The sequence below is a fragment of the Aquila chrysaetos genome, chromosome 3 (assembly GCF_900496995.4).
Source record: "Aquila chrysaetos chrysaetos chromosome 3, bAquChr1.4, whole genome shotgun sequence".
Taxonomy (NCBI): Eukaryota; Metazoa; Chordata; class Aves; order Accipitriformes; family Accipitridae; genus Aquila; species Aquila chrysaetos.
Window position 1 is genome coordinate 31,555,548 of NC_044006.1, and position 27,258 is coordinate 31,582,805.

The following is a 27,258-nucleotide window of genomic DNA, read 5'->3' on the forward strand; positions in this document are numbered from 1 at the left end:
AACAACTTTTCTCAAACCATCAATTACTTGGAAAACCTAGCTTTTCAAAGAAAACAAACAAAAAAAAACCACTCCAAAGACAAGGAACTGGATTCTAACTTCACCGCTGCAAACACATCGGTATCAATGAGGTCGTTCTTTGCAGTATTTACAGCACAGTTCAGGAGATCAAAAACAGCCTTATGAATCCAAACAGGCCCTTCTAGAAAACCTCCGCTTTATCCAAATCCCCAGTGTTTTGAGAGCAATTCACATCTGTAGAGGTATGTTTCACAGCTGCTATAGTGTTTTAATGGGTCAGCCCTAATATGTGAACTTCAATCTTCCCTCATCTACCAGTCATGATCAAAGTCAGACTGTTTCTAGTATTTTGAAGGGGCTAAAGTGATTTTTTGATGGAACAAGAAAAGAGAGTATAGAATGGGAAAATCTCACATGAATTGCAGGAAGAAAAAGAAACACACTAAATAAAAATCCTTTCAAGGGCTGAGTTGGGTTTAATATAGTGTTTGAATCCACCAAAAGCTGGCAGATTAGGAGATGAGCTGGCCTCACAGCCTTTAAAACACACACACACACACGCAGAGTATTTTTCAGTGCTGTCTTCCATCGGGTTTTCTTTCTTTCTCTATGGACTCCTATCCCACTGAGACAGTTTTAAAAAAAGAATTCCAGAAAGAGACTCTTAATTTCCCTTTGACCTGAGGTTTAAATTCATCTTCCCCAAAATAACTTTTTTCATATCCTTGTTTCCTATGCAGGATTGCAAGCTTTATAGCAGTGATATTTAAAAAGCACTGAATTTAGTATTACAAAGGGAGCCCCCTTCTAATACGAGAGACTGTGGTCTTCTTTTTATGACTGCTGAAATAAATAATTGCTTTCTAGGCTGCAAGTATGATTCATTTTTACTACCCCCAGAAGAATAAAAGCTTTTTTATGATTATGGCAAAAACTAGAGAGTGTATATTATTTCTTAGTCAACATTTTAGTATTAAACATGAAGTCTTCTCTCTTTTCTTACCTACAGGACTCCTCTATTGATTTAAGATTCAAATAAAAGTCACTGGGTGGAACAAAGTAACAGAAGGACTGTGGCAAAATATATCAGTTTACTGAATTACTATACCTCCAAACACCGTACTTTTTAATTAACTTTTTCTGAAGTTGCTGTTCTGCTATTTATTAGAATATCTTCTCTCCTCTGTCCATTTGTCAGGCATGAGGTTAGCAGCTGGCAGCACTTCCCCTGTTCCCCTTGCTCCTTCAGGGACTATACTGCAGGAAGTATAAAACAGGCCATTACGGGTTAGTCTAATGGTAAAATTCAGCCCTTCTTCACGCTATGGGAAAAATACTATTATGGATCAACCAGACCCCTACAAACCTTAAAACTAGTTGAGTCATTCATACCCACAGAGTAGCCTACCCAAACTAAGAATCTCTAGGCCACGCTGGAGCACTGCCGCCTCCAGCACATACCCAGCACCCACTCACTAACCAGTGAGACCTTCTTAATCCTTCTAGGAATCGTGACAACCACAGGAAAAGTGAAATTCAGACCTAAAAGGCCTACAGAGAGGTTTTCTGACATGGTTCTCGGACAAATAATCCCTGTCTATGCTCATTAGGAAAGCCAAATAAGAAACAGGGTGGCAGCAGCTGCATTTAAATATGGTTGAAGGTAGCTCAGTTCTGCTCCCAGGGCAACAGGGCTTCCGTTTAAACCTAGATCCTCAGGAGGTTCAGAAGGGCTGAAACCAAGACCAAAGACAGGCCCCGAGTGCCTCTCTCACCATTGGAAACAAATTAGCATATTCATATTTTCCACTTAAAAACTAATTTACACATTTCCTAACAAAGTGGTGCTTTCTGAGGGGCTTTTTAAAACTCTACTATTTGCTGCCAGCTAAAATATTTGGGGACAAAGCCCACTGTGTAGAGCATGCCTCTGGAATTGAAGGGAACTCTCTGTTTTCCTGTTTACAATGGCGACGTAAATGAAAACAAAGCAGGTCAGGATACTGTCACTGGCAGAACCAGCTGTTCTGTATGTGACATTTTTCAACTAAGGAAACCTAAAAATATCGCAGAGCACATACAGATAAGACAGGGAAACAGATAACTGAGCAGTGGCACTCTAACACTTGCCAGATCATCTCAGTCACTGAGGCTCCATGTTTTCCCACTGAAATCGGTTGCTGCTTCACCATTTACCTCAAGAACAAATCTGGATCTTACACAAATGTTTGCCCTGGGACGTCTTCACTGTCGATAGGATGCATGGTGCTTTGCAGAGGAAACTGAAGATATGCCCTAAGTGCTGAAATATTGTTCCAGATCTTCAGCAAAACCATGAAGTTTTCAAAGACACTGATTTAAATGTGTTTCTGTCTTCTTTCCCCATGAGATTTCTTAGACCAATTCTACATTGACAGGTTTGAGCAGGAGAGTCCAAAAAATGAGTTCAAAGTCAAGCATCCCATTTGAGTCGCAGTTCAGAGATTGCTGCTGTTTGTAATGTCATCTTCGGCAGCATGAGGAAGTACTACACAGAGAACGAAGGGATTTATTATGTATTTAGCAATTTAACGTTATAATCCCAGCTACTGGGAAAAAGCTTAAAGTCCATTTTTTCTCCTCTCCTTCTGCAATGCTGTAAGCATTGCAGGGGCACCAGCAGATGCCAGTGATGCTGGTGCTACTGTAATAGCTAGAAACCAAGGTTTTATTTTTATGCATAAAAGCAACCAAAATCAAACTGAAAATATCTCCAAACTGGGTCTTCAGCTGCTGTAAACTAGCACATCTCTACTGAAACTAGCAAAGCTCTTTTTATATATGCCTCTGCATTCTTCAATGCCGTCAAACATGACACCTAATCTTAGTGTTGAAAAGGACTTCAGAGTGCTTTCTCTGTTCTTGAGAAATCAGAAGGTAAGTGAAGCCACTTCATGGAGCTTTAAGAGTCCTAACTAGCAGATGGGAGTTCACAGTCCCACAGCTAGGGTTCCAAGTGCTAAAACAAGAACACCCCAACACAGCCACCACTGCTCATACCTCCCTAAAGAAACCATCAGCTTGAAAAGCAACCGTGCAGTCATATTTTGAAATCAGGTCTCCAAGCTCTGCTTCTAACAGTGCCCTGGAATGGGTCCCACCTGATCTTAACCAATACATTTTGCAGAGCAGAAGATCCCGAGCTTAACAGAGTGGGTTACTAGCAATCATAGGAGAGTGGAGGGCAGACTCATAATGTAACTGCCTCATCTACAGTGTCCAAGCCTGGAGCTGAATAAGGCAAGTCTGAATAAGAGACTGCCTTCTGGACAGGATCCATGCAGCATAGAAGACAGAACACAGCAAGAGACTCAAGACCCTTTTTCTGGTGGAAGCAGCTATTGAGAGCCATAAGCAAACAATCAACACATCCTTAAGAAACACAGTTTCTTATAGGCTGAGCTTGTCAGCCTTTGTGGGTGAGCACTGCTTGGGAATAAGAGGCAACTGTTCAAAGGCAGGCCCCGTGTGAGGAAACAAATGGACATCCCCGTAGCCCAGCAGCAGCCAAGGAACCAAGGAGATCCCCTCCTGAATTAAACACACGCTCAGCAGGAGCACATGTATACACCAGCGGTGTGCAGAGGCAGCTGGCAGCCCATCAGCAGCCAGGGAATGAGAATGCATGTATGCTTGTGGGGAAGGGGAGACATGGGGTGGTGGGGACGCACCACTTGCACCCAGCAGCACTCCTGGGAGGCAGGCAGCCCTCTGGCAGCCAAGAAGGAAACCCCATCCAAGATATCCCTGAAGGGATGTGAAGCTGCTTCAATCTGAGTCATTTATGATGACAACGAAACTCAGAAGTGGGTCTGTTTCTGGGAGGTCCCTGCTGCAGGGAAAGCTGGTGCATTCCTTCCCCAGGAAGACAGGACCCTGATGGCTGCAAGTCCAGTGCACACAGCTGTTTTGCTGGAGTGAGCTCCTACAAGGAGAAATCTGGAGTAAACCTCTCACTGATGTTCTGGCATGACATAAGAAGAAAGGGCAAAATTGTCAGTTCTCAACTTTCAAGATTTTCCCCAGAGAGCTTCATGTACCTCTAATGGTACCTTTGCCCAGGAAACAGCTTATTCAGCAACCTTCCCTGAAAGTTCATTAATAATAAACCACTAAAAGATTCTTTTCTAAGCTGTGATTAAACCTAAATTAATATCTAATAGGTCATGTATAAAAGACACCATTTATTTCATAGCTCCCTGGTTCAAGACACCCAAATATTTTGCCACAGATGACTTACTGCCCAGTAAGGCAATTTATCACGCCCCCTTAAACCTGAGAAAACACTATAGGTCCACTGACTTGATTCTCTTAAATTGCTGCACAGAATCATTAAGCTATGAATATGTGTAGGTCAAGTAAAAACATTCCAGTAATGTTACTGCATTAGTATTTTAGCTCATTCTTAAACTGTAAAAGCAAAAAGAATCTGTATATGGCCTAAGGACCATCGCCTCATACTGCTATGCTTACAAAGCAACCAGGCTGTCCTGACCAAGAAACCACATCTTGGAGAGATACATATGGGAAAGGAGAAGGAATTCCTTCCACTCCACTCCAGAGGCAAATTCAATATCTTGTCTGGCTCTTACAGCAACATACGACTCATGTCGCAACAGACACCTGGCTTCAGCCTCACAAAAACCTGCCCTTTGCACACTGTCCAAAAGACCTCGCTATTCCTTGAAAATACACACCCCATGCCCAAACCTCCAAAGGCCAACCATCCTGCAGGACAGAACTGTACCAAGCACACAGCAGAAAAGCCTTCACCAGACTTGCTCAAGCAGAAAACACACTACATTAGGGGAGTCTGAAAAGAGCCTCAGCTTAACCACCGCTTTGCAGCCTTTGGGTTTCCATTCCCTTCAAACCATGAGATAGGGGAAAATTAAAAGAGCCCCTCTTCCCACCCCCTGGAAAAGCCAGGTATTGCAAGAGGTGATGAATATTGGTTTGTCCACTGAGTCACTGTGAGCAAACACACCAGCTGGCACTGGGGGGGGGGTGAAGACAGGGAGGAAGGTACCAGAGCTGCCACGGTGAAGTCCTACCAAGGAGATGTCCAAACCAATGCTGAGCACCTGAGACTGTTTAAATCATCACAGCCCTTCTGGTTTAAGAAGTGTTGTCAGGATCAAATTACCTACTGGGTATCTGCCTGCTGCAGACTACAACTCCCTGGGAAGCTTCAGCCAGCAGCGTGCTGTCTCTCACTACCTGTGTAACACTGCTCTGGTAGCACTGTTGTGCCTTGTGACTAATTCCTGTGTGCTACGGCTGTAGCAGGGGCAGGGGAGAAAGGCATCTTCTCAAGTAGTATTTGATCTCTCCAGGATGGAGCATCTTATTTGAGAGTTAAGTAAGATGTCTGTGCACATCTAATCATTCTTCTTACACATACAGGCATGCATAAAAACTGACAAGAAAAACCATGAAACATGATGCCAAATCTCAGTTTGCAACCAGTTTGTGTGTGTGTGTATGCACGCACTAAAAGCCACCATAAAACGACTGGAAATGGAAAATCTTCTACAGTCTTTAATTAGACCAGAACACATTTCAGTTTTCATCTTGTGATCAAGAATTCTACAGAAAATCTATCTCCTCTTTAAGCAAAGAAATCTTGAAACTCAGGAGAAAGGATGTGTTTGTTACACACACTGCCAACAGAGGGCTACACTGAAAAACAGCCTGAGGTTTAGTTACTACATATCTAGAATAAGTCTTACGGTTTTGCCAAATTTCCAAAAGGTAGAAGAGACCGGACCTTGACATGTAATATGCAGACAGTGCCTTGTACTAACAGCAGGAGAGATCCTGAACTACAACGCTGCTGAAGAACTGTGTATGAACTTCAGGTGGAATCCGAATCAGCATGCTCCTAAGCTCCTTATTAGATAGAAATTCAAGGACTCCTAATACTACAGCATGGCAGAGACTTGAAAATAAGAGGGTTTGTTTTGTGTGGCTCTTCTACTTGGAAGGCTTACAAGACAGCTGTCATCTACTTTGATTAAGTTCCTTCACAAAACAGGCTTCCTGGAGTGATGCCTTGAAAGAAATACATATTCATGCATGTGTCTTAGACTGCTTAGAGTCCTACAGAAGTTTTGGATATGCTTTACAAAATATGCTGTTGCTGCTCACACAAAATAAAACTCAAAGAGGAACTCAAGTTTAACTTGAACCCATTTGTTTTCAGTTATTAGCCTACTCTTTCTACATTTTCTTGCTTCTGCTGTTTCCCAGCCTCCTTGCTCCCCTCCCTCTCCCCTTTCCCTTGAGGGCTGAAATTTTAATAACTCCAGCATGTGACACTGAAGAAAAAACCCAAACAGTTCTGCATACAGAGAGGGATGGAGCTTAACATGGTAATGCTCCTCTTTGCCTTGGCCAAAAACTGATGGGCAAATAAATGCTTTGCTGCCAGTAATGGATCTTAATGCTGGTAGACAGTATTTTACATACTGAGAATCTGAAAAAGATGCCGGACATTGACTCTAAATAAGCTACGCAAACTCTACGGCCTATAAACTTTTCCTTTTCTGCAGTGCCAAGTTCTTCTTTAAGCACAGGGACTTTTTTTCTACTCGGGAGGCAATGTCCCATCATTTCATGGCAAGTCAGTCTTAATGTATAAATTAGTAAGTACGATCCAATCCATGGAACATGAATTTGCTGCCATTACAAATGATGTTAGAAATGTTTTCCAATTGTGCCTTCTCTGCCTATTTTGTCCTTATTAACCATGCCAGTGCCAGAAATGATGTACATTTACAGGGGAAAAAAGTCTTCTATATGTTGCACCTAAGGGTAAGATTACTGAAAACAGAGGATCCAATTAAGTATCATTCAGGCTATAACAGAACTTTTCTAGTATAGCAGCTAAAGTAATTAGCATCTCAGTAACTGCTTATATCTTACAATACCCTCATTAATGACATTTCTACATTCCCACTGTAACAAGCAGTTCAATTTAAGGAAGAAAATGGATCTTTTGCTAAGATTAAGTCACTGTATTTATGGAGAACAGGTGTGGAAACTCCTGGGAAATTTTGAAGGTACCGGCAAGAAAGGGAAAAGAAAGTGCTACAATAATTTTGACAATGGGAGGAAACAGGAGAAGGATATGAAAAAACGTACTACTTACAAGCCTCGGAGACGAAGCCAGATTTTCTCTATTTGCTCTGGCTGTAGGTATTTCAGAGAGTTGCTCTCAAATTCTTCGATTTCCTTAGTGGGTGACTCCATAGCTGCAGGTTACCGCTTTGGTTAAAGCTCGGCGACGACGGATGCTGCCCCCTACACATGCACACGCTCCACCTTTAACGCTGCCCGGGAGCGGCCAACATTTTTGGCAGCCACTTCTCCCCCCTCCCCGCGAGTGGGGCGCGTGGGCAGCCCGTGAGCGCTCAGGTGTACGCAGGGGGCAGCTGCGCCAGCATGCCACCATCCTCGGGCTGACCGAGGGGATTAGAGGCTCATCTCCAGATTGCAAACCCACACGGATTTTTTCTTTTTTTCCCTTGCGATTTTCGTTTGGGGTTTGGGTTTTTTGTTTGGGTTTTTTGGGGGGAGGGGGTTTAGGGGGGGACGGGGACCGGGGGTACAACAAGCCAGGGATACAATCAGTAATACCAGCTGAGGGATCTTTCTCAACGGAGGAGGGGAGGAAAATCCCTTGCTGACAAGTGAGCTGTCCGCACGGGCAGCTGGGCAGTCGGGCGGCTGCACGGGTCCCAGGGCTGCGCGCTGCCTACGGGGCTGCCCGGCGCTGCACGAGTGGCAGCCCACGGTCCCTCCGGGCTGCTCCCCAGCGAGTCAGCCTTGCTCTCCCCGCCCTGGCATTATTATTTTTTTTTTCCACTTACCAGCAGTGCTGCCGACAGGCTCAAAACCTGACAACTGAGGAAAAAGTCGTCTGTCAGCATAGCCCAGGCACGGCTTCTCTCTCTGCCTCCCTCTCTCCCGCACTCACACAAACACAGGCGCGCGAGGGAGAACAGGCTATTGGAGACAGGCAGGCTGTGATTAAAAACCCAACCAAGCCAAACCTTTTTTTTTTTTTTTTAAAAAGGAAGGGTAAATTACAGAAAGTGAGCGGCTCACTCCTGGCAAACAGCCATCTGCTTCATTGCAGTCAGCCTGCTTTCCTGAGAGCCTGACACACAGCAGGGGCTGTGGCAAAACCCACTTTTAAAAAAAATAAATCAGTAAAGCACAATTGCCTAAACCCCCCAACACACGGCAGGGGAAGTCCATACACTGAAGAGAGATCCAGCCCAACATGTTAGTTACAGATATATCGATGCCTTTCAACAACAACAACAAACAATACATTAAAGGAGAATACATTATTCATAATGCATGAGGCTTGAAACGGGACCTATGGATCAAACTCAAGAGGTTTGCACAGGGGAGGCTAAAACCCAGCTCTGCAACAGGATGCCTGCCTCCGGCTCCCCTGGGTCACCCCCATACTGACCCCAGGCACAGCAAGGACCAAGATAGAGGGCATCCCTCTCTACACCTGCAGGGCTCCTGCCCTGGACAGGAGGAAGGACAGGCATTTCCTTCATTGTATCGACCTGATCAATCACCTCTCCAACTCTGCCAAGATCCCCTGCATGCCTCTCTTTAGTTAAGGTTATTGATGTGGTGCTTTCAGCCGAAGCCACTAGAGCAGAGGGAAAATAACTGTCAAAACGTTGTCCTAGCCTTAACACATTTTGTGACATATTGCAAAAGTTGCCTCTTGAGAAGCAGAGCCTGCAATGGAGGAGTTCACCACGTGAGAGAAGACAAGCTGTGGTGAAAATAGGCTCGCTGGTGATGACTTCCAACTCCAGTTGTTCCAAGTTCACACACAAACACTCTGAGTAGCTTGTGGAAACGTGAAGAATACATTTGATTAGCCTAATCAAGCAAGCCCCTGTTTAAAGGACTTAAATCAGTTCTTAGTCATGTAACTTGACTACTTCAATATCCATCCAGGCAAAGCAAAACCAGACCATCCTGGCCGCACAGAGATTCTCCTACCCCATGGGAAAAAAATAAAATTGCAGATTTATACATCTATACAAAATCAGTGGGGTTTCCGCTTTGGGATCTGTTGTGTGCAAGAGGGCATATAACTGAGCTCAGGCTCTGAAACTGTGCTGCTGATTTGTGCAACAATTTACCAATTCACTCTCTTGTTTCCGCCTATTCAAGAGTGCTTTTCATACACGGGAAAACTAGAAGTCTTGCATCCATTAATGCAAAACGCAGTTTTCACCAGGAGGGGGAAGAGTTAAAAAAGTGTCTTGAGGTAAAACCACAAATCTTTAAACTTTTCTTCCAAAGTAGAAAAAGTGCGAGGGTTCATTTTAATTCTAGGGAGATTAGACACAGCTGTAATGAACGGGTTAACTTTGTTCATGAAATCGCATGTGGAGGTAGGGATATTCTTCACTTATCTAAGACCATGAGTACCGATGATTAGCATATGTAGAGAAACGTTTACAGAGCATGAATGGGACTTGAGTCACCTAAAGAACAGCTGAGGAAGACTTCGGCCTTCATCCCAACAACCACCAGAAGGCAAATTACGACCACTTAACACCTGATGGCACAAGATACCGAAGATACCAGCCAGCCTTCACGTATCAGGGACTAAAAAGACTGTATAAATAAAGAGGCTCTTCCCCTGTTTGGGTGCGAGCTTGTGGCGGAGCACTGTCTCCCCGGCCGCCCAGCGCTGTTTTGCTCTTTTATCGCTTGCTAATAAATTCGATCTTTTATTTAATACAAATTGGCTCCTCCAATTTGTCACGAGCGTCTATACCAAACTTGGTGCCGTGACTCGGATCCAGGTTCTTTGGTGCGGACCCTTGCAAGCAGGGAGGCGCCCTATCCCCGGATAGCCCCGTCTTGAAGAGGTGCCGCAGCCATACCCTGGACCCGTGAACCCCTCTAAATTACGATAACTGAGCAAAAGAACCTGCAGGACCCCTTAAATTTTGTGCACGAAGACCAAGCGAAGACCCAGGAGCGGGTGAGTATATAAAGCGTGAGCCGTTTGGTTGGGGTGGTTATCCCGAGGTGCGACTGTGTGAGAGGTCTCTCTGAGATCACGCGAGTGCGGACCCTCCAGTAGTGCAGTTCTCGTAGCCCGCGAGGGAGCGAGTCACGACCGAGGGGAAGTGAGTGTGTGTGTGGATAAGGGCACCTCGGAAGATGGGACAGAGGAAAAGCAAGCCCTCTGGACCCATGGGGATGGGGAAGGGAAATAAGTTACCAGACATACCCCCGGACAGTCCCCTAAGCCTGATGTTAAGATATTGAGACAGTTCACCAAGGAGAAAGGATAGGTCTAAGGAAAAAGATGATTAGTTATTGTATTGAGATTTGGGGTGGAAAACCTCTCAGCAATCCTCATATACTCTCGCCTGTGTTCGGGTCCTCTGAGGATTGGGTGTGTCAACAATTAAATATATGGGTAAACAATAAGAGACCACCAGCCAGCCCAGAGGAAAGTGAATATGCTGCCTTATGGATTTCCCAATCCTGGGAAATGTCATTCCTCTTTGCCTTAAGAGAAAACAGACCAGATAAACCTCGAAAAGATGATGAGGACCCCCTTTGGCCCCCTTCCTATGCCCCTCAGGCCCCTCCTCCTCAGGACCCACTCCAAGGCCAGGAAATAGCCCAGGCCCAGGAAGGGTCAGATTCGGAACCTAATTCCTCAGCCCCGGCACCCCCTCCCAGAAGGTCTGCACGTAATAAAATAATACGAAGAAAGGAAAGATTGTTCCTTCTTCGGGAAATGTTGGTGCCTGGTGAGGATGAACAGGGGGGACCGGGAACGGGGTATGTGGCAGTTCCCCTTAATACAGGGGATGTAAGAAAATTTAAGAAGGAAATGGGGAATCTGTTAGATGATCCCCTGGGGGTAGCCAAAAGGTTGGATCAATTCTTGGGACTGAATTTGTACACGTGGGATGAATTACAGTCTATCCTGGGCATATTATTTACCGTAGAAGAAAGGGACAAGATTAGGGGGGCTGGGATGAGACTGTGGGACCAGCAACATCAGGCTGGCCCAGCGACGGATCAAAAATGGCCCTTAAATCGGCCAAACTGGAATAATCAGGATCCGGCTCACAGGAAAAAGATGAGACCCCAATGGAATGGCTTGATTGAACCATTTGAGGTGGTTATTAAGAACCCAGAGATTCCAGTGAGAGTTAAACAATATCCCTTATCTAATGAAGGGAGAAGGGGACTAAAACCTGAGATTAAAAGACTATTGGGAAAGGGGGTACTCGAACCCTGCATGTCCCCTTTTAATACCCGGATTTTACCAGTAAAAAAAATCCGATGGTAGCTATCGGTTGGTGCATGACCTAAGGGAAATCAATAAACGGACTGTCAACCGGTTCTCGGTAGTGGCAAACCCACACACCCTGCTGAGTCAATTGGGACCCGAGAACCAATGGTATAGTGTAATAGATCTTAAGGATGCATTCTAGTCATGCCCTCTAAAGGAGGAATGTAGAGATTATTTTGCCTTCGAGGGGGAAGACCCAGACACTCATAGGAGACAGCAGTTAAGGTGGACTGTACTCCCCCAGGAGTTTACAGAATCCCCAAACTTATTTGGACAAGCCCTAGAACGGGTTCTACGGGAATACCAACTGCAGGATGGGGTCGTACTAATACAGTATGTGGATGACTTATTGTTAGCAGGAGAAAATCAAGAAACAGTCAGAAAAGAAAGCATACGGTTGTTAAATTTCTTGGGCCTTCAAGGCCTCAAGGTATCACGGCCAAAACTACAGTTTGTGGAAAAGGAGGTGAAATATTTAGGACACTGGATAAGCAAAGGGACTAAGAAGTTAGACCCCGAACGAGTAAATGGAATTTTATCACTGAAAGCCCCGAGGAGTAAACAACAGATTAGACAATTGTTGGGGCTATTTGGGTATTGTAGGCAGTGGATTGAAAACTTTACTGCGAAAGCACGATTTTTGTATCAAAAGTTAACTATGGATGGGTTGCTTAAATGGACCCCGGAGGATGAAGAGAGATTAGAGAGTCTCAAGGCTGATCTAGTTAACGCCCCTATCTTGAGTCTGCCTGATGTGAGGAGACCCTTTTATTTATTTGTGGCCACTGAGGAGGGGACAGCATACGGAGTTTTAACCCAGGAGCGGGCAGGGAAAAAGAAACCTGTAGGGTATATTTCCAAATTATTAGACCCCGTCAGTAGAGGGTGGCCCACCTGTTTACAAGCAGTTGTTGCTGTAACCCTGATAGTGGAAGAAGCAAATAAGATAACGTTTAGAAGTGAATTAAGGGTGTTCTCCCATAATATTCGAGGAGTTCTCCAACAAAAGGCTGAAAAATGGATCACCGATGCTAGGCTTTTAAAATATAAGGGGATCCTAATCCATTCCCCTAAATTGGAGATCGGAACAACGAACTTAAAAAATCCGGCGCAATTTTTGTATGGGGGTCCTGAAGAAGAATTAACACATAATTGCCTTCAGACCATTGAAGAACAAACAAAAATTAGGCTAGATCTGGAAGAGGTAAAATTGAGAGAGGGAGAAAAGTTATTCGCTGATGGGTCATCTCGAGTAATAACAGGGAAAAGGAAGTCAAGACAAACAATAAGAGGGCCCAAGCGAATAACTGTGGTACATGTTAAGGGACACCAAAGAAAAACAACCCCTGAAATTCAGTAAAGCCAGGTGTTATGGTATTAATAAGAGCCTGGAAAAAATCCTCTCTCACTCCTAGGTGGGAGGGGCCCTTTCTTGTTTTACTTACCACAGAAACTGCTGTCCGAACTACAGAACGAGGATAGACTCATGCAAGCAGGATCAAAGGACCAATTCGGAGTTCTCATTGAGAGGTGACCAAAGACCCTGACAGCTTGAAATCAAGCTCCGAAGAAAAGTGGAGGAGTGAGACTGTCTTTTGTAAAAATCCTCACTGTATATGTTATCTTTATATGTTACAGGTGTAAACTTTGTAGAGAAAAGTGGTGGACACATTGCTCCTATGGGTATTCCCCTAGTGACATTTGCCACGAATGTTATAATTACGAACAGGAATTAATTGAGCAAGCATTATGTATGGGAATATCAACTGGAAAAATTATAAAAGACTCCAAAGAATGGTGGGATATTTTTGCTAAAGGCATAAACCCTGAGAGGTGTTGTCTTTATGTAAATGAGTTATGCCCAGCGAAGACTGAAATAGTGCAAGTATCCCGCAGACGAACAGTGGTCAGAGTGGGGTGGGGAGCTTGGGAAGTGAAGGATACAAACTGGGACGCATATAAGTCAAAGCAAAGTAAATATAAAGGAGGTTCCCCTGAAGAATACGACTGCTGCTGAGAAGATAGTATACCTCGCTGCTCTAAGCAACAGAGTAGGCAGAGAAGAGGGCAGAGACGTACTGCTGTGGGGATTAAGGTTGATGAACTACCTCCAGAGAAGGCTCACGGAGCCTCTTGACTTATTACTCCCAAATAAAACATCCTCAGAGCTTCCCCAAAGTCTCCCATCTCTCACCAGGGATGAAGACAAAAATCAAAATGATTATCAGCACCCTTGGAATACCTGTCGCAAGGGTAAAGGGACACCACTTTTCTCAAACTTGAGATTAAGCACTTGAATGATAGGACTGTTACTAATGCTAATGGAGACAACCCAAGACAAAGGGAACCCCCACCAACCTTACAAATAGACGCTTTATAGGTGGGAGGATCAAAAGATACTACAGCAAGTAATTGCTGCCGGGGGCCCCAAGCTTTAATCAATCCTTATGTCAAATCATACCCAGGAACCCATGTCTACATAACTTAGGCTTTTAGTTTTTGTCCCAGTTCTAACCCTGGAAAGGGGTATTGCAACCATCCCGACTCTTACTATTATGCTTATTGGGGTTGCAAAACTATAGCTTCTGATTGGATTCCTAGGGGAGGTCCAGATAAATTCCTATCTGTAAGGTGGGGGCCTCATGGATGTACACCTGCTTCACATGGTTGGGATGGAAGCCAAACAGGACTATGGAGTGGAAATTGCCCATATGTTTATATTAATGCAACCAACCCGAAAGATCCTGCTTGGTTAACCGAGAGAACATGGGGAGTCAGACTTTGAAAACCAGGCGCAGATTAAGGGGGAATAATTATGATAAGGAAAGAGCTGGTGCCAAATAAACCCTCTGGTGTAAGACCAAATTCAGTCGTAACAGAGGAAGATGATAATAACAATATTGTACAGACTACTACTATCTTACAAGTAACTGTAATACCTAAGCTTATTTACCATCCCGAAGATTTTATTTATAACTATCAAACTACTCAGGCCCATCACATACAAAAAACGTGAGCCCTTGACAGCCCTCACGGTAGCAAACCCTCATAGCAGTCGGAGCTGCTGGAGCTGGTACAGGAATAACCTCCCTCATACAACAAAATCAAGAATTTCAATCCTTAAGAATAGCAGTCGACGAGGATTTGGCTAGGATAGAAAAAGCCATGACAGCCCTAGAACAGTCTGTTAGGTCTTTATCAGAAGTAGTATTACAAAACAGACGGGGCTTAGACCTAATGTTCATGCAGCAGGGGGGGTTATGTGCAGCCCTACGGGACGAGTGTTGTGTATATGTTGACCATACTGGAGTAGTTAGAGATACAATGGCCAAGCTACGGGAGGGGTTAGAAAAACGGAAGAAAGACAGGGAAGCACAACAGAGCTAGTATGAGTCTACGTTTAATTATTCACCCTGGTTAACCACCCTATTGTCAACTGTTACAGGACCCCTTATCTTGTTGATCTTATTTTTGACTTTTGGGCCATGCATTTTTAATAAGTTGATCGCTATTGTTAAAGGGCGCTTAGAAGCTGCACACTTAATGCTGTTACGAAAACAATATGAACAAATAGAGGATGAAGGAATTAATCCTATCCTCGGGCGGACAAAAGAAGTATTAGATCGATTTAATGAACAAAATCAGGATAAAATAGAAAAGGGGGGATTGTAATGAACGGGTTAACTTTGTTCATGAAATCGCATGTGGAGGTAGGGATATTCTTCACTTATCTAAGACCATGAGTACGGATGATTAGCATATGTAGAGAAACATTTACAGAGCATGAATGGGACTTGAGTCACCTAAAGAACAGCTGAGGAAGACTTCGGCCTTCATCCCAACAACCACCAGAAGGCAAATTACGACCACTTAACACCTGATGGCACAAGATACCGAAGATACCAGCCAGCCTTCACGTATCAGGGACTAAAAAGACTGTATAAATAAAGAGGCTCTTCCCCTGTTTGGGTGCGAGCTTGTGGCGGAGCACTGTCTCCCCGGCCGCCCAGCGCTGTTTTGCTCTTTTATCGCTTGCTAATAAATTCGATCTTTTATTTAATACAAATTGGCTCCTCCAATTTGTCACGGGCGTCTATAACAACAGCTCCATAAAAAGTTGTATCGTATTGACAGAAAGAGAACAGCCTGTACTGAATTAAAGCTTACATTATTAGGGTTTTACCAACTTTGTGGCACTTTTGACCTTGTCAGTAAGACAAACCAGTCTTACCGATTCATCAGTAAGACCCAGAAGCTCAGACGCGTGTTTCATAGGTGACTGGTAATCATTTCCCTACTCCTTATGTCAGTATCTCCATCTGAGAACCAGCACAGCATTACCACCTACCTATGGGAAGGAGAGCGAGTTCCACTGATGAGGACAAGACTGTAAGAGCAAGGCATTATTGTCCTTCATTATTTCTGCATCATTTTGCCAACATACTTACAATACGCATTTGGTATCTGACTTTCCAAATGCAACCCATCCCATTTAAGGAAACCCTTTGCAGCTTTTCGTATTCACTCAACACAGAGATGCTGAGATTTCTATTTTGCTGTAGGAGGCAAAGCTCCCTCACCCTTAGCTCCTTAGGTTTTAGATACTAACAAAAAAACACCTCATGTGAAAACCAGAGGCAGGTGTTCAACCCCATGGACACATGGCCTACCACATTTACATAAAGCAGCCAGCAAAAAAAAAATCCCCATTTACACTTTTTTTTTTTCCTGTATACGTCTTTCAATTCTATTGCCTGATGCACAAAATTGCATTTTTCCTGCTCAGCTTTAGTCAGGAGCATTTTCCATGAAGTTTCATTTATTACCAGGAATCAGGTATTACCAACATGACACAACCCATACACTTTTTAAATAACATTTTCCCTTGAAACAATAAACATATCAGGTCCAGCTCAAGAAAAAAATGTAAGTCAACAACAATCTGATGCTGGTGTAACCTGTATGTCTGTACCCTACCTGTATATTATCTATTTAACCAGTGACTCATTCTTTTCCTCAGCAATAACCAGCCAGTTGAGATTAGCAGAACCCAGGTACTTTTAACCTTCACCATGTTATTATTTACTATGCAAAATATGCATTTAAAATACCATATAATGCCAGAAAGAATACATACATACTGACAGAAGAGAAAAAGTTATGAAGGAAAGTAAAAAAAAATAATTTTCAGCTGATACCTAGAAGCAAATACAGAGGGATGAGACTAATAATTAAAGGAAAGTTACTATAGACTGCAGAAATATCAGAAAAATTATGAACTAGTGTCATAGTTATGAAGACAGACACACAGGGAAGAGATACTGGGCAGGCAAAGGTAGCAAGGTGGAGAGAAGAAAAAAGAGAACAATGAAATTCTGTGCCAGGCTAGGACACCTCCACAGATTTGAAGAACTAAACTAATATTGAGTGGATCCTGTTAAAAAGGTGATACAGCAAAACTTCAATATCCATTTGGCCTTCAGTGGCTCATGCCCTTCTGTTTTATTGTATTTTGACCTCCAAGAGCCTTTGAGATTATAAGCTACCAAATAGAAGGACTGTGCATTCTGATAGCTAATTGTAAAAACAAATAAAACCAGGAAGTTGAAATGGGCCAAAACAGGAGAATGCAGACAAAAATGCCATTCCACTCAACTGTTGAGGAAACTGAGGGCTGGACCAATATGATGTCACAGCAATGATATTTATAGGAATTATAGGCAGAGATAGGGCTCGCAATGTTTGTAGGAAACAAGGTGATATGCAGAAGAGGAGAGAGCGTTGGCAAGAGCGACACCTGTATTGGAGCCTGTGGTAGCAAATGGATAGTCTAAGGCAGCCACGGAGGAATCAGGAACATGTCTGAGGATGCTGCTTCTGCCATAGGCAAACATTTTTACAGTCATGACACTCAGCTGATGGAAGTTGAGACAAAGACACCAATTTATCTGCTTACTGAAGGCAGAGATGGCACTGACGAGAGAGTTGCTGAAGACACAAGGTGGCTTCCTGCCCTGTTTGATTTAGTGTTGTGACACAATTTGGGGCTGGGGTAGGAGAGAGGTCCCTAATGAGATCCCACACAGCAGCACCACTGTGCTAACAAAATAAAAGAAGCTATTAGCAAGAGTCTCTCCCCTTCAGTCTCCTTGACCTTTCCATTTGGTTTTGTATAGAAGATGACTAAAAAAAAAGTAATTTGGGTCTTCCTAGAAATAAAGTTTCCTTCCTTCTTTAACAAAATTTTACAGTACAGTAACTCTTTTTTTTCCTCCCATGATAACAGAAACTCCAATAATTAATATAGAGGCAATGAGGAATTCCCAGCAGCTGAAGCAGCATGAGGATCCTACCTGCTACCTGGGTCTGTTGCACCACAGACACTTAGCACCTCAGGCAGTCTGGTCACCTGTGCACTGGAGAAGTTCACCTCGTCCTTGCGATGACATTCAACCAGATGACTGCAGTGCCAGGTCCAGGGGGGCTCTCTGTACTTCATGCTGATTTTCAGAAAGCTGGTTGTTTAATGAACATTATCCTTCCCATTGCTAGATGCTAAATTATACCAGCCGTCGCTTCAAGCAGTTTAAATCCTTGCCTAGGAGTAGTTCTTAAGGAGTTACCCAGGTATAGCACTGCTGCAACTGTTAACCATCTTCAGCTCTCTGCAGTTGAATAAGATCCTCAAATAAAACCAGCAAGCAGCTAAGTCAAGCTGGGACACATTCAAGGAAAAGACACAAGTTATGAGGGGTAAAAGCATGAATAATTCCCCATATGGTCCTCTTTCCTCTTGTGCATTACAAAGGACGATGCAGTATGTTTGCTCTAGGAACCTCTTTTGACTGCTACAAAGAACTGTGCGAGCAGCCATAGTAAGCAGTTTTCTGACAAGAGCGAAGACGCCCATACCAGCTTGGGGCACGCTATCTGCTTACGCTCCTCCCTGCAGTGACAACAGAATACAACACTATTCTTTGCTGCCTGTACTACTTCCCATTACACTGATACCCACTGCTGAACAGGTAGTGTGTTGCACGTGTCACTGCCTTTCGGTGCTGAATAAAGCAGTTACAAAACGCAATGTCTTTCTTTCCACCCATTTGATTTTAAGGTACAGATGGAGTAACAGGGAAAAATAGGAATACAGGGTATTGGTATCACCAAGTTTGAGCACAAGTTTGGGACTCCCTTGCTTGTTTAAGTCCTGTCGGTCTGATTTTGTGATAGATGCCAGCAAGACAGCAAACACCAGGACAGGCACTGTAGTTGTAAAATGTTACAAACTTGTCCCGTAAGTATCTGCCATGAATACATATCATCTTGCTTGCCTTGACCTTAAACTGATGGCTTACCTCATGGTGAGCAAGAGAAGCTTCCAAAAGGATGAAGTTTATAGGCTAAGCAAGCAGCACTGCCTCAGCTCTCACACTTGTGATGCTGCATAGAGGCAACGAGACACAGGCACACAGTGAGTCCAGCTCCAATAGGCAGGAATGGCACCATCTGGTTCATTCCATTTCAACTGCTTGACCACCATGACCATTATTTGACAGACAGAGCAGTAAGCCACCTCCTAACGGATTAGCCATGTCTTCAAAGCAGAGGAGAGCTCAGGTGAGCAAAAGCCCACTTGCCTGTCAGAGACATCTGTTGCCCAGCCTCCGGCAGGTGAAGGCCACGCTGGGAGTGCAGACAAGGCTGTGTATGCAGCACTGCACGCCCCTACAGCTGGAGCAGCACTGCACAAACCTTAATCCACTGTGCTGCTTCCAAGCACCTCCCCAAGCTGTCCCTCAGGAGATGCAAGAGGGATTCAGGACGCTGCTGCTGCCTTCAAACAAGGTCTAGCCCAAGGGAGAGACTGGATTTCCCTCTGCTGCTCTGTTACCTGGCATGAGGTCCAGGGCAAGAGGACTCCTTCCTGAGCCCTGGAAGCAGCTTTCTTGCCTCCTCCACTTGCCTGTGGAAGAGCAGCCAGGACACCCGCCCCAGACAGCTTTTGCATGCTCCCTTCCTAGGGCACTAGGTCAGCTCTGTCAGTAACAGCAAAGGATGAAGAGCAACACAGAGGTCCCAGGCAGGCCAAACAAGCCCTACGTCTGCCTCCTCCTTTATCACAGCACATAGATTTGGGCAAATGGGAGCTTCCCTCTCTTTACCTCCCCTTCCTCAGTCCAGGACCATGCTTGCATTCATGCTGAAAGCCTCCTGATTGAGCCCTGTGCAGGAAGGATCACAGTTACAGGTTATTCTCCTTCCTTACTAAGTGCACTGTTCTGCAGGACTGCTGATGCAGGAGGATGCTGCTGACACACAGCAAAGAGGTGTTAAAAGGCTGCTGAGGAGGGTAGTGTCCACAATGCGCCTCCCTGAGGGCAGGCATCACTGCAAAACAGACAAAATACCAGGTGTGCAGGAGTAGGTCTGCCTTTCTCAGGGTGGTGGTACAGGTATTTCATACATGGTGCATGGCAGAATTGTCAGAGCCACCTCTGACATACCACGTGGCTGTAAACTAGGCTCTGTCCTCAGATTAAACTCCCCAACAACTTTTCTTAAAGGCACCTACAGTTCCTTTCTTGTATTTTTTAAGCAAAGACTAGAAAAAGAGTGGGAAAGTTCAGAGTCCTCCTTGCAGAGTTCACCAGAGCTAACTGGCTATAGCTACAACATTTAAAAGGCCCACTGAAATGCATCCAAAAATGCTTCCAAGGCAGCAGCCTGTCTGACAGAAACAGCACTCCAGTCAGCACGAGCAAACTGGAGCAATAATTTCAAACAGCAAGATTTCTGAAGTCTTTGCTGAACTGCAGCAAAAACAGCTAAGCTACCCCATGCTGAAAGGGGTAGTATGAGGCACTGGAAGCATGCTGAAACGTTGCCTATTGCTATTCCTACATATTGCCTGTGTGAACATGCATTTTCTCCCATCAATTAATCTGATTTGACAGAATGAAAGCCTCAAGCGTTATAACAAGTTCTATAATTAGAATGACTACAATGTATTCATATGTCTGTCCATGCATAAATAATCCAGAATATATTTTATTCTCTTACCACTAATGCCTCCAACCAAAATTGCAGCGGAGTATTTGTCTTTGCTTTCATTATTGCACATCTGAGTCTGGATCTCTGAACTTCAGTTATGGCAAACACTGTGATGAGTCTGCCAGTACTACATTGCAAAATATTATGCTAATACTATATTCAAACAGTTTGTAAAACACTGACACTTCTGCTAATTCTGCTAATGCCAAAATAAACTGGGCAGATTTTGCTCAGTCTTTATCCTAGCAGGAAAAAATTTTCTTGCTCATTTTCAGTTAAGAACAAATTTTGGTTTTTTGTTTGGGAGGAGCTTAGGAGGAGAGAGAGGGGATCAGCTGTATCATTGAATTGCATTTATCCTATTTATTCTTCACATTGAAATATAAGAGAGTGATTGGGAAATATTTAGACATTGCAGCTGACTTGTATGCATTTATGAAAAAAAAACCAGAATTACAGCACTCTGTCCTAAGCAAAACATAACCTCAGAATGTTGAACTCTGAGAAAGGTAACCACTGTGCTAAGTGTATGAAGTTAATAAAAAAAATCATGAAACTCAGTGAATAAATCAGACAATTCATCTAATAGCATAATTAACTCTGTCATACGTCTCTGCAAAATAGACAGTAGTGAAACGGGGAGCCAAAGGAACCTTAGTAGATATAGTAGATATATGGATGTAGATAAGAAGTGTTTAATAATTATCTAGCTTATAATGAAGTCAAAGAAACTTCAATAGAGGTAGAGTGGCCCAAGAGGATGAGAAGTGGTGCTTAACGTTTGCATTGTTGGCGCAAGAGGATGAGAAGTGATGCTTAATGTTTGCATTGTTGGCCCAAGGGGATGAGAAGTGATGCTTAATGTTTGCATTGTTGAGGCTGGCTGGGGCAGGAGATAGTCCCTGATAAGAAGCAGCAGTCCACCCCAAAAACCAGCCAAGACTGGCCTTGTGACTTTTGGAACTAATTTTAATATGAAGCGGGGATAGATCATGCCTATGTATAGGTGTATTGCAAAACTTCATGTATATGTAACACTTGACTGTATAAATTTGAAGCGAACTGCCAAGTCAGGTGCGCACGACTTTGGTGGGACTACCCCCCGTGCTGCCTAGCGCTGAATAAACATACCTACTTTACAATCTCACTGATTGTGGAGTCTGTTTCCGCACGTCAGTAGTGAACAGAATTATTTGTACCTGATTCAGCTTTTGGCTGCTGAAAAAGCATTAATATTCACCTAAATATTAAGCATTTTTGATAGCAAGAAACTGTCATCAAAGCGTAGACGTCTCTGTCCCATTTAGTCAAGAACATTATAAGGTCCTAAGCCTAGTGAATCTGCTCTAAAGAGTCATAATTCAATCGTATATTATTCCAGTGTGAACAAGCAATGTATCTGTTAGCATCTGGAGTTACACTGGTATGAATGAGGTACATTGGTTTCAGGTTTTTGTTGCAATTTCACTTTCTAGTTTTATTAAACTAGATTAAGTACTTCTCAAACTGTAGTTTGCAAGTGAAATTTAATCTCTTTTTTTCTGCCTAAGATTAGATTTTAGGGCCTGATGGTAACTGACTCACACCATAGCTGCGAAGCCATTAATACCACCGTGAGGGTTGGAAGACAAGGCTGCAAGGGTTAAAGCTAGCCAAGGAGTAGCAATCTAAGAGATGCTAACTGCCTTTAATTACAAGCAATCACCCAGTTCCCTCGGGGCTGGGGAACTGTGATTTCTGCTGCATCCAGTAATTATGGATAGTTTTAGCTTCTCTGTCCAGAAGGAACACAGATGCAGCTGACCCAGGGAATGCTGCATTTTCAAAAAGTTTCAAAAACAGTGAACTACATATATCTATATATAGATATACCTAAAGATAATATGTTAACATTACTGGTGCATTCCCTGCATCCTAACAATGTGTTCAGTCTCAGACTGCCACCAGAACTAGGCATACTATGGAGAATTTCAAGCAGGAGTTTTAGGGGAAGGCAAATTTTAGCTTTTCCTCTAAGAAAATGAACAAAAAAAATCTAAAAAAGGGACAGTAAAATCATCAGCACAAAAAAAATGCAACTGATGAAGTTGGTGGAAAAGGTGCTGTTCATTTAAACTTTTCTTGAGTCAAGCAAATCAAGCTGACAGTTTTGATTAAAAGCTCTGGTGACTGGCAAGAAATTCTCTGTCAAATACCATCAACTAATATTGCCACCAAGACAAGTGCATACCTCTCTTGCAGTCTGTCCTTTTTGACCCCGAGTTGTTCAGTTTCTGTGAAGGCAGATTTAAGAAAACTTGCAGAAACCTTCTTCAACTTGGGAGGCTTACCAAAATGAGAAAATTTCCATGCTGATGACACTTGAAGTTATTACTTAAACCATGGCACTGCAATAGCTCCATAAAAATCCCTATTGCACTCACTCAGAGCATTGCAACTTTCACAAAAGCACTGTCACTCTTGAAGGGCATTTTTAAAAGTCTATTTTTCTTTAATGACCTCCACAGTGCTAGAAAGCCTTAAAACCGATATTACTATACATGACAGTTTAGGAAGGAGGCATGAGAGGAGTGATGGTTAAGGGAAGAGGAGCTTTATAAAATGCTTTGCAAAAAAGAATGAGGAGAGCTTGAAAACTCAGCTGTGAAAAGTCTTGGCAAAAGAGGAGAGATGTGAGTAGTAGTCCAAGCAATTAATTACTTAAAAGAAATATCTAATTAGATGATTAAACAAGAACTGGCTTTCTAGTTTTTTCCTTTTTCACCAGCAAACACCCAATGAGGTCAAAGTAGACCATTTTGAGGACCTGAAGCCTCTATACTACTTTCTCAGAGTTTCTTCAGATGCAAGGGGATTGAATAAATACTGAAGTTTATTCAAAACAAGAGCAAAGTTGTCTCAAAGGGCTTTTTTTAATCACTACTTACACATTTGACAGGTGGAAGTGGGAGGTTTTTCGCTTCCCTGTCTCTCATACACAGAGTACACTTTATTACACAGGCCAATGCTGCCCCCTGTACCATGAAAGTGCTACATTTGATCCTATACTCGAGATATACAAATTACAAAGAATGAAGACAGAAATTATTGTGCATCCTATATTATCCCTTGTGGAGTTAGGAAACAAATCTATGACTATCATGGAATATCTGTTTACATACCATTGAATTTTATCAACTTAAAAGAGTATGGAAGTCATTTATAAACCAGACCTCTACTTTTTCCCCCTTTTTGTTTTTTGGGGGTTTAAATCTGCCCAGCTGCTGTACAGAGGGAAGATTCTCCAGGTGCTTTTTTGGACTACCACTGCTTTTTGATGACAGGGAGCCCAAGTGCTATTCCTTCTCTTCTCCTCATCCACTGTCTCCTGGGGGACATAGGTAGTCGCCTCTGATCATTCCACTTGCCTTTGCTGGCAGAGACAGTCAAATCAGGGCTATTTACCTAACCAGCTCTGGCAGACTGCAGTCCAAGTGACAAACATTAGCTTTGGGACCTTATGTAAATCCCTTCCACCCCAAAACCCCCAATTAAATTAATATTTCCCTTATTTATCCATGGATAACATGCATTGGACATGGGTGGAAGTGGAAGCAGAAAGTGGTAACAAAATGCAAAACCATACTGCAAAATGCAAGACCATACTGCTCTGAAACCAGGGAGCCCAGAACATCATCATCAGAGAAATGTCTGCCTGGTAGCAGGGATCTACAACATACAGGGACCTTTTGCTGAAGTGATTCACAGAGTAGAAGCTCATTAGTCTGATCTCAGCAGTGTGCCAGGCGTCACAGCTCAGAAGAAACAATGATTAAAGAAAAGGGAAGTAGAATAAAAAGCAACATCTATTTACCACATTGGATCATGGCTGATTAACCTGGTCTCCTTCCTCCTGAATCCATTTCCTGTGATCACACAAATGTGGTATATCTAACATATTTGGAGTTTACAAAGGTCTCAGTTTCAATGTTTTGAAAAAACGGGCATTGGAACAGAGAATTGCAATGTGAGCAGGGACATGACTAAAAGCAAGATGAGGATGTGGGGTCAATTAGCCTTCACAGGACTCTCCACTGCCAGATAGCCTGTCTCCCGACTTGTCCTTGCTCATGCAAACCCTAAGGGATCAGCTGCTTCAACAGAGCAAAAGGAAGGCTAAAAAGGATTACAATTGCTCTCTGTAGTTACCAGAGGTAAACACCAGGGAAAAAAACCCAACAGACCTTTTAAAGGAACAATCTTGCCACAAGAGTAAATGGAAATAAACTGGCCCTGAATACAACTTTGAAGCTGGAAGATTTCTAACCACCAGAGCACTGAGCCTCTGCAAAAGCCTCTCAACTGGTACAGCACAAATGAAAAATTCCACCTCCCTTATTTGGAGATGAAGGTTCCCCAGCTTATGCAGGGGTCATACACAACACAGCAGGCTAGACCCAGTGACGTATGCTGAATCCTGTGCCCTGCAGATGTTCCTGCTTCTGCACAGAGAGGTCTTGGGCTGACACCCACAGGGGAGGACAACCACCCTCAGGGCAACCCACTCTCCAGAGAGGAAAAAAAAAAAAGGTAACAGGGGGTTTCCTTTGGGAGGAGGAGAGGCAAGAAATTAGTATATTTTTATTCAGTACAAATGGCGCTCTACTTCACAGGAGAGACTGCTCCAAAGCTTTAAAAGTTGTTCCTCAAAGACCACTCTTTCTCAGCTTCAACAGCTGAGCTCCCTTGAACAGCTTAAGGGCTTTGGGGCTTCCTCCCTTCGCAAGTTGTCTTCTACTAGAAAGAGGAAAGGCCTGCCCTCAAAACCTGAAGTACCTTCTCCCTGTGACAAAAATAAGAGTTTTGTGAGCCTGCAGGTAGGTTTAGGCACTTCACTGCAATGACATGCTGCCCATTTCCATAGCTGCAATTAGCTTTTCTGCCACAATCGATTCCTATCATGCTTAAAGCCAGTAATGTTTATAATAAACACAAAAATTACAGAAAAATGTCATAGCAAGAAAATGTATATATATGGATGTAGCTGTGCAGACTCCAGAGACTTCCCAAATAAAGAGGTTCACCACACCAGGGAAACAGTATTGCAGAATGGTTTGTCACAAGAAAGGTTTGAGGTGGCCCCCTTCCCTAGGCAGGTAACTAGCACCCACACCTCAGGATGCACAGGGCAGAAGGTTCAAAGGCAGATCATCCCCTCCCTCCTGCTGCTGTGAAACTAAAGCCTTCTTGTCTGCTGGAAGAGCAGAGAATGGCAGCTCCTTTGACCACAAGGTTTCACAGGCACGTGCCCATTCAAGCAAAATGTGCTAAGGGATTTGATCATCACTGCCAGCTTGTATTCAGAGAGATTACAAAAGGGTTAGTACTGCTGTTCCCTCTTTTCATTATCATGTTGTACAGAAAACTATCCTAAACCAGACCAACTAACATAGATGGTGCAAAGAATATGAATACATATGAAACCCTGAACACTGCAAATCACAAACACAGGAAATAAAAAAACTTTTTTGTTAGCAAGATATTTACAGTCTCCCTTTTCCCTTTCGTTTACCACCTTCTCAATGCTGCAGTCCACATTCTGAAGAGAAACCCACTGACCTGAAGATGAAATCCTTACACTGCTACACTTTCAATGGATGTTTTAAAGTGTGCAGCATTTTTAGCTAAAAATCATAGTGTTCCTCCTGCATCTACAAGGACTGTTTTTCAAACTGACTTTCCAAAGCACTGCTAGAAGAGAGACTTAGCATTCACCACTGCCTTGTGGCATTTCACTGGCAACATCAGAAGTTATCAATAGCTAAAAATCTGCTAAGTGATACTTCAAAATAAATCCTGCACTAGAAGAACACGTGATATTCCTAAAATCCTCACTTAAGCTAATTCCTGCAATTCTCGTTTAAATTCTATCCATTGAACAGCAACATCTTGCTTACACTCTCATCTAACCTGTTTCGCCATTGCCACTGCACATTACCGCAACCTTGGCCAGCAGTGGATGGATTTAAGAACAAATTGAAGTACTGAAGACAGACAACAACAGCACAGCAGGTCAGTGGAATGATTGCCATAACAGTTCCCACATACAGCATCTGACTGGTGCCTGGGAAGGATGAGGGAGCAAATAATCCCCAAGAGAATCACCATCGCTAATCTCCCTCTCATGGCTTGTTGGTAAAGTTTTGATTTGGCAAAGGGTACTGCCCAGACTCCTTCCTTACAGGCCTGCGCTCAACCATTTTTGCTCACTTTCAGTGTCTGTGTCACTCTTCACCTCCATGTCCAAAGCAGTAGAAAATATGTAGAAACCTCTCAGCCAAATCCTATGCAAGAACTTCCAGAACAGCAACTATGAATGACCTCTCCAGACATCTAAGCTTCAGCTTCATCATGCTGGTCTACCACAAGAAAATCGGTGTACTTTCACATATTGACAAAGAGTTATGTCTGCGATGTAGCAGGAACAGGTGAACTTATATAAAGGGAAAAATGGCAGGCCATGTTTTGAAGGGCTCTTGGGTACAATCACTACATCTCTGATATGAAATGATTTTGGAACTTTCCACAAGTGGCTTGTGAAATTACTTATCTAGGTCACACCTGAAAGAAGTTTAAACAGTGCCACAGCATAAAAAAATTACCGTGGAGAGGCATTTTAATAATAAAGACAACCACAATTAAATCACTTCAGAATCAAGAAGCTATTATACTATTGTCCTTTAGGAACAGATCTGTCTTTGCCAGAGCAATGAGTTGTATGCCCTTCCTTCAGA

At 43.3% G+C, this 27,258-nt stretch overlaps 1 protein-coding gene across 11 annotated transcripts in view; it reads right to left on the minus strand.

The window, feature by feature from the left end:
- The window catches only part of PDE1C (phosphodiesterase 1C), a 347,698-nt gene that overhangs the window by 219,367 nt on the left and 101,073 nt on the right, over positions 1-27,258 (minus strand). For 2 of the 11 annotated variants that reach the window (XM_030007706.1, XM_030007703.1), the window contains exons 1-2: positions 7,935-8,113; positions 7,214-7,316 (exon numbers count right to left, since the gene is read on the minus strand). The exons of 6 other annotated variants lie outside the window; for them this stretch is intronic. In XM_030007706.1, the coding sequence (XP_029863566.1) occupies positions 7,214-7,314 (101 nt within the window). In that variant the 5' untranslated portion in view covers positions 7,315-7,316; positions 7,935-8,113. Of the gene's footprint in view, positions 1-7,213; positions 7,444-7,934; positions 8,115-27,258 lie in introns of those variants that run through there. 3 more of the 11 variants (XM_030007699.2, XM_030007700.1, XM_030007705.2) reach the window with 3 other exon arrangements.